Source organism: Chanodichthys erythropterus, chromosome 16, assembly GCF_024489055.1.
Source record: "Chanodichthys erythropterus isolate Z2021 chromosome 16, ASM2448905v1, whole genome shotgun sequence".
Taxonomy (NCBI): Eukaryota; Metazoa; Chordata; class Actinopteri; order Cypriniformes; family Xenocyprididae; genus Chanodichthys; species Chanodichthys erythropterus.
Genome location: NC_090236.1, coordinates 34,885,032 through 34,893,566, shown reverse-complemented (window position 1 = coordinate 34,893,566; position 8,535 = coordinate 34,885,032). Strand labels below are relative to the sequence as shown.

At 32.4% G+C, this 8,535-nt stretch overlaps 1 protein-coding gene across 1 annotated transcript; it reads right to left on the bottom strand.

The window, feature by feature from the left end:
- Positions 1–4,256: 4,256 nt before the first annotated feature.
- On the bottom strand, positions 4,257–8,297 carry trdc (T-cell receptor delta constant). Its single transcript, XM_067364077.1, has 5 exons — positions 8,289–8,297; positions 8,104–8,200; positions 5,113–5,376; positions 4,887–4,967; positions 4,257–4,770 (listed from the first exon to the last, which is right to left on the bottom strand). The coding sequence occupies exons 1-5, from the start codon at positions 8,295–8,297 to the stop codon at positions 4,661–4,663; spliced, it is 561 nt and encodes a 186-aa protein (XP_067220178.1). The 3' UTR covers positions 4,257–4,660.
- Positions 8,298–8,535: the final 238 nt, after the last annotated feature.

Below are 8,535 nucleotides of genomic sequence, written 5' to 3'. Positions count from 1 at the left end.
CTGCCTATCAGAAAAGACTGCAATGCGCATTAATATTTTTTCGTTTATTGGTAAGATTTGTTTGTTCAAGAAAAGTTCCCAAGTTTTATGTTACAAATATAATGTTTTAACTCCAGAAAAAAGCCCAGCAGTGCCAACAAGAATGCTTGTAGGATAAATTAAGTTCCTAAATTGTATGTAAATGTTCAAAAATAAAGACCAATTTATGTATGTTTTGAAGAAGTGTGTCAAAAACAAGCATCTCTAAACCATATGCAAAATACATGTTGGATTTTACTGTACATATATTTGCAAACTGATTATTTAGTATTTAAAAGTGACATTTCTAATAATTTTGAGATTAGAGAGAGTAGAAACTTACTTGATTCTACAATTAGTTTCATGCCACTTGCAAAAGTAAGCTTGTCATTCCCTCTAGTCACACAAAGTTACACACCATAACAGAAACCCAGCGAACAGTAGGCCTCCATTTTGAAGATGGATATGTTTTAAAATATTTCAACAATAAAAATGTATGTTTTCTTAAGTGAGCAATGCATGGCATTTAATTGAAGTTTAAAGTACACTGAAATTGGATTTAGCTCAAAGAAAAATAACCAAATACTAAAGTCTTTCAAAAATAACTGCTATGCAGTTGGATCTTTTAATGAAAATGCATCATCAAAAATATACTAAGACTTTATTTTTTACACTTAAACAGACTGCTATTTAGATGCAAACCACTAAATGAGATCTGCAACCAATGTTCATTTTTAGCCCTACACATTTCAATTCAGTGAACAGTAACACTTTATAAAAAGGTCCCATTAGTTAACTCATTAACTAACAATACATTTGTTACAGAATTTATTCATCTTTGTTAATGTAAATGTTCTTAAATATTACTGATACACCTTTTGATTTTCATAATGCATTAGTAAACTTTAAATTTGACACCAACTAAGATTACTTAAGTATTTTTCATCATTAGTTCATGTTAGTTCAACTAATGCTAACAAATGGAAGCTTATTGTAAAGTGTTGCCAAATTAATTGTTAGACAAATAAATACAACTTACTTTGTTCCACAAAGAGTCTGGTGCCCTGACCAAATGTGACCTGGTTAACCCCTATAGCATTCTCACAGAGATACACTGCTTAACAAAAACTCCTCAGCACTTTATCTCATTTAAGCTCTGATAATGTGTTATAATTCATGTTACGTTTACAGAGATATTTTCTAGCCATTTCCCTCTGATTCAAACTATTTTTATAAAATCAAGAACCACATTCATTATGAACTATATTAGTCATTGCATTGTCAAACACTGCATGTGTGACTAATATACAATCACATGCACACAGAATGCAGTTTGTACTTTATCTTCTTCATACTTTCAGAGGAGAGGTAACTGGTTTTAAATAAGTTAAGGAGTGAATCAGTATTTATCAGTATATAAATGGAGAAATGCTCACTTTTTTTGCATTACAGAAGACTTAAAAGCCATAAAGAATTATAAATCTCACCTGATTCCACTATAAGTTTTGTACCGGTGCCAAAAACGATCTTATTGAATCCCTGATCATTCACACAGCACTACACACCATGTCAAATATCCTTCAGTGCAAACACCCTCAACTGATCAGTAATTTTATGTGCTAACTAAGATGGATAAATTACAAAACATTTCATTTATAAACTGTGAATTATCACAGGTGATAATGAAAATGTTGCACTCATCCCACTACCCTTTGATTAAAAAAAAATAATAATAATAATTAAAAGCAATACTTTTCCTGCTATAAAAGCAACAAAAGATATATAAAAAAATAATATTACTCACTGGAGTGAACAATTAACTTTGTTCCAGATCCTATAATGAACTTGAAGCCCGAACCAGACGACCACAGTGTTGCACTCCCATACATAAAACCTCTTCCTACAATATAGAGAAAAAGAAGATGGATTTAAATGGGATATCTTCACATCATCATTTACCAAACTCTCAGGATCAATGATAAAATGCTCAATACAATTCTTTACATACTCAATACATACTTTCTCCCTAAATTTTAGCATCATCAAATGCATGCCAAACAAATATTTTTGAATTTTGAAAACAGAATGGAAGGATTTTTTTTTACTATTTGTCTTAAATTTGTCATGAAACACATTATAATGAAGCCAAGAGTCTTTAGCAGCCATAGCAAATCATTCACATCTATGAGAATATCAGTGACTGTGATGCAGCAGCCTCTCTAATACATTTAAACATATTTTACTGTGCTGGTGAAACAAATTCAATACATTTTTAATTTTGTAGCAGTTTAAATCCTTACCTTAGTGTCACTACTCTCAATTTACATCAGATCCTGGGATATTCCTGCACTTCCTGTGTAAGATACAGTGTTTTGAATGTGTGAGTTTAGCTGCACTTCTCAAACGTTGCTAAAACATCATTCCAAACCAGAGAGTTAAAGAAACACCTGCCCAAACTGAACATTTTAGACTAGGTGAAGAAACTATTCAAATCATGAGGAATATATGGTAACTCACCTCTTCATATAGACATCAGTGTTCTACTGGCCTAGTTTTAGCGTGACACGTGGCCTATTTATTGTTGTGCATTCCTGTCAACCTACAGGAGCAGTGTGTTAAAGAGGTTAATAACATTTGTCTTCTCTTTACTCGGTTTTGTTTTGTCAACGCATATTAAAACTGAATGTTAACAAGCTCTAAATGAACTCTTCTGCTCTAACCAAAACTCTTGCCTCTTTGTTTTGGATAGAGCATCAAGCAAATGCACATTTTATTTTGCGAGTCCTCTTATAGTGGGTTAAAGTCGAATGGAAATCGGGACATGAGCCAGGCCGGACAAGAACCATTTATCTCCTCAAGCCAAACAACTTTTATGTGTTCACACAAAACGTGGAATATGCGGAATTACTTATGGTACCGAAGCTCAGGCGGCCACTAGGGGTCACTCAAGTCTGCCTGTTAAGACAAGCAGAATGGGACATGCAAAATCCCACTGTATGCCACAAGAGGGCAGTACACGTTTTATTTCATGAGGTTCAGTGTGTCAATGAAATGAGTCAGTGAGAACATCTTACTTAATATACATTAATTAATAATTCATAAATAAAATTAAGTGATTTGTAAATACAACTAAACAAATATCCGCTTTGAAGAGACTAGCAATGTAGCAAAGACTATAAAGCAAAGAAGAAGTTATGCTAACCAAGGCTACTTTTATTTGATCCAACATACAGCAATATTGTGAAATATTTTTACAATTTAAAATAACTGTTTTCTATTTGAATATATTTTAAAATGTAATTTATTCCTGCGATCAAAGCTGAATTTTCAGCACCGTTACTCCAGTCTTCAGTGTCACATGATCCTTCAGACATCATTCTGATATGATGATTTGCTTCTCAAAAACATTTATTAATATTATCAATGTTGAAAATAGTTGTGAACATCAGAATAATTTGATGAATAGAAAGTTTAGTATTTCTCTGAAATAGAAATCTTTTCTATCATACTCTATTGTTCAAAAGTTTGGGGTTTTTTTAGAAAGAAATTAAAGAAATTAATACTTTTATTCAGCAAGGATGCATTAAATTGATCAAAAGTGACAGTGAAGACATTTATAAGGTTGCGAAAGGTTTTCAACATTGATGATAATAATAATAAATGTTTCTTGAGAAGCAAATCAGCATATTAGAATGATTTCTGAAGGATCATGTGACACTGAAGACTGGAGTAATGATGCTGAAAATTCAGCTTTGCCATCACAGAAATAAATGACTTTTTAAAAGATATTCAAATAGAATACAGTTCTTTTAAATTGTAAAAATATTTCACAATTTTTGCTGTAAATGCAGCCAGAAAAGACTTCTTTTAAAAACATTTAAAAAAATCTTATCAGTCTAAAGCTTTTGAACGGTAGTGTGTCATCATTAAAAAAAGTGGTTTGACAAACAATTACATTTTTTTTTTTTTTTTTTTTTTTTTTTAAATCAAGTTAAGTAATAAAGTTAAGTAATTAATTAAAATGCCCCCAGAAGCTGTAGATGCAAGACGTTTTACAGCTGTTTTTCTCTTTTTATCAGAGGCACTGAGCGGAAAAAAACTAGCAGCGAAACACACTAATTCTTGGAACCCGAAGCGAGCAATAGATCTTTATCCAGAAGTGTGGTTAGAGTCTGTCTACAGCACCAGTGTGCTGTTAAAGCTGTGGTTTAGACACACTCACAAGAAACTTCTCCTTTATGAAGATATTTTATTATTTAATTTTAAGAAAAATGATTATATTACATGCAAAGATGAGAGCCTCATTAGCAAATAGCAAACAATAACACAATCAGATAATGTAAAAGTCTTAAACACTGTGATACAATTATGAAAAAAATTATACTGTTGATTTACAAAAACTAAAAATTTAGGTCTGCAACTAAAGCTGAAAACACAGCAAAGCAATACACTGAATTCAGAAATGTTTTTAAGGTCAACATCTGTATATTTAAAATATTACTAACCATTTGTATTTTTCATTCCACTTAACATTAATAGACAGAGATATGGAAAATTACTGACATGTGACTCACTATAATAGCATTTGTTTGTTTGGCAGGATCTGATCAAGTGAAGAAATTCGATTCGCCGAATTGATATTTTAAAACAGAAATGCCTTCACAGTCATCAATACATTGACTGCAACACATTTAGCCAGCAGAATTCTCAGACCTGTCACAAGAAGGGTCATGGAGTTCATTTTTGGTTTATCTGAAAAAAATTCAAACAAAAAATTAATCACAGAATTCATATTCATTGATAGATAACTTCACAAATACAAGATATATATGTTGCATGCATATAACATAATGTATTTTATTACTAACCGCTGTTTAAGAACTCAGGAGGAGCATGAGCATTAGGATCCTTTGTTGGACAAGACAGTGCAACCGAACCTTTAGTTTTTTCTACAGAATAAGAATTAAGTAGAAAACAAATCATTCTTTATATTAAAAAAGTGAAATACTTAAAAAAAAAAAAAAAAGAAAGAAAAAAAAAAAAGAAATCACATAAAATAAAAGAGAAACTTTAATTATCTATTTAAGTACAAACCTGTCACAGGGATGACATCTGCTGTTGGTTCTACTACTTCATCCACTTTGCATTTTTGGATTTTACCACCGTTGAATCCAGCATAATAATAGGTTTTGCTGGATTTGAACAGGACTGCATTGTCTGTTTTTAGTTCTTTACCGTCTGTATTCAAATTCATAGTCTTGTCTCGAGGAAAGAACCCGGCGGCCAAACAAATATCTTGTCCTTTGTTGTCCAAAGGGGACAAGATGGACAAAACCGGAGGGGTAGGTGTAGCATCCTCTAAGCAAAGACAAATAAACAGTTTTCATCAGTTTTTCAATCCTAAGACTTGACATGTGGATCATTCCGTGTCAACTCAACCAGAGGTCCCCGGTTCAAATTTTTGATTTTATTAATATTTTTTCTGTAGAAAGACAAACATAAATAGTGATGAAAGCCAAAATATTAAGTGTCACAGATGTATATTTACTGAGTAATCCACTATTTTGTAGAAGGGGGTCAAAATGAAAATTTTCACCTGAGATTTGGAGGGGTATATATAAAAATGACTTTAGAAAGATGGCAGCATCATTATTTTATTTTCACACAGAGATTGGAAGGTCTTTTAGTAAAATCTGTTGACTTTAGCAATCTGTGTTTCATTATATGCCAACAGTGACTGGTAAAGATGGCTTTTGCCTCAAGTTTGCATGCCTGTAACTCAAGAAGTATGAAAGATATCTTAATAGCCTTTAAGATTCTGGTTCTTAACAAACTTTTCTTTTGGCTTCTTCATTTTAAAGGCTCTCGATGGTTCGATCCCAGAGATATGGTGATCTTAATGCGGCTCCATGAGCAAATGGGTAAATTGTACACATTTTCAGTGGTCAAAAACCAAATGTGGGTCACTTTGCACACAGCAGCTGATAACCTTTTTATTTTAAAGAGGAAAATCTAAAGAACAAATAATGTTGAAACTAGAAATGTATCTCATTTTTTTCTATAAGCTCGACTGCATAGAACATACCTAAGTGCCATAAATGTTCTTTTTACAAAGTTTGCATACATATAACTCTAAAAGTATTCAAGATATCTTATCATCCTTCTAGATTCTCATTCTTAATAAACGTTTCTTTTGTAATCTTAATTTTAAAGGCCCTATATAGTTCTGTCCCATAGATATTGTGACTCCATGTCCAAATAGTTGAATTTTATCCATTTTCAATGGTCAAGTCCCAAATGTAGCTTATTTTAAACAGTTGATAGTTATTGTGTTTTGAAGAAGAATGACTGGAGAACAAATAACACTGAAATTAGAAATGCATCTCATTCCCCTCAATCAAAACAACTGAATACAAAACACCAAAAACACATTTTTCTGTAGTTTACATGATTTTAATTCAAGAAGTGTTAAAGATATATTAATGTCATTTTAGATTCTTGTTGTACTTTTGTTTTGGAATCTTCATTTTTAAGGCCCTATATGGTTCAATCTCATAGATATAGGGATGTCAATGCAGCAACATGTAGTTATGATATTGCATATTTGAACTCTCTTGGTAGTTTCAGAAGCATTTCTTCCAAATATCCCTAAAACTGATTCAAATATGGATTCTTATAAATACACTTTTAAGAGCAAGTTATGCTCAGCTTGCTCAAATATACCTCAACTTAACAATTTTCAGTGGATTTTTGGTACTCGGAGAGTTGTGTTTTATGCAGTTCTTTTGATAGCGGGAAACAAGATACATTCCTAGTTTAAACATTATTTATTCTTCAGACATTCCTCTTTAAATGCAACAAATAATCAGCTGTGTGCAAAGTGAACCACATTTGGTTTTTGATCATTGAAAACGGATCAAATTCAACAATTTGAACATGGAGCTTCTTTGAGATACCCATATCTATGGGACTGAACTATATTGAAAATGAAGATTTCAAAAGGAAAGTTTTTTTAAGAATGAGAATCTAGAAGGATATTAAGATATCTTGAATGCTTTTAAAGTTACAGTCATGCAAACTTTGGAAAATTAATATTTATGGCACTCAGACAGGTACGTTCTATGCAATTGAGTTGATAGAAAAACACGACATACATTTCTAGTTTTAACATTACTTTTTCTTCAGATATTTGTCTTTAAAAGAAAAAAATATCAGCTGTGTGCAAAGTGACCCACATTTGGTTTTTGACCACTGAAAATGTGTACAATTTACCAATTTACTCATGGAGCCGCATTAAGATCACAATATCTTTGGGATTGAACCATCGAGAGCCTTTAAAATGAAGATACCAAAAGAAACGTTTGTTAAGAACCAGAATCTAAAAGGATATTAAGATCTCTTTAATACTTGTTGAGTTACAGCATGCAAACTGTTTGCTTTTTCCCATTTTTGAACCATTGCAGTTAGCATATAATGAAACAAATATTGCGAAAGTAAACAGATTTAGCTATTAGACCTTCCAATCTCTGTGTGAAAATAAAATAACGATGCTGCCATCTTTCTAAAGTCATTTTTACACCCCTCTAATTTGGCTCCAATGTGAAAATTGTCATTCTGACCCCATCTACAAAATAGCGGATTACTTAGAAAGTATACATCTGTGACATTTAACATTTTGGCTTCCATCACTACTTATGATTGTCTTTCTACAGAAAAAAATATGAACAAAATCAAAGATTTGAGCTGGGGAAGTTTCCGAAATTTGGTTAATTTGACACAGAATGACCCGTGTGGGATTTGCAAAACTATGCTCATAATGTAGTGAAAAAAACCTTGCAATCATCTATTCATGCACAGAACATCACTAGTCTTATGAACAGATATAATTACTCTACTACAAATGATTTTTTCCAGAGTAACATGTCAAGTTAACATACTGCGCTCAAAAGCTGAACGCAACAAGGCAGCACAACCAACTAAGCAACTAACAGACTCCGTTTGAGCCTAATTAATGGAGTTTTCCACTATTTTCTACAGCACAATTGTTGGTGTAAAAGCTTGTAATAGTTAAAAAGATGTACTTACTTGGTGTGACAGTAAGGGTTATCGGCTTTCCGAACGTTAAAGTGTCAGTAGCTGAAAATGCACGGCTACCGTAACCCTTACAAAAACACTCCTGACCCTACATCTGCATTACGACTGACAAACTGACCTAACTGAGCCCTTTTAACTACAACCGTCTAAACACAAAGGTCATGTTTTCACAAAACCAGGTGCATGGTTTGAAAAAATGCATTATAATAATATTGAAATTGGATTTACTTACTTGGTTCTACCGTGAGACGGATGGGATCTCCAAAGGTTAGAGGATCTGCACTTCATTCAGCCCTCTGACAATATCCTTTGGTAATGGAAAGTATCCTTAAATCTTAAGAAATATACTATAGACTCATCTGGAATTTGATGTGACATAGCCTGTTGAAAAAATCCAGTTTGATTTTCTTTCAAAGACAATTC

What these genes read in the sequence shown, in the direction of transcription:
- trdc (XM_067364077.1), bottom strand. An exon ending in AGATGTCATCCCTGTGACAG is followed by an intron (nt 4,968 to 5,112) that starts GTTTGTACTTAA and finishes CTTATTCTGTAG; the next exon opens with AAAAAACTAAAGGTTCGGTT. An exon ending in TCCTGAGTTCTTAAACAGCG is followed by an intron (nt 4,771 to 4,886) that starts GTTAGTAATAAA and finishes AATTTTTTTCAG; the next exon opens with ATAAACCAAAAATGAACTCC.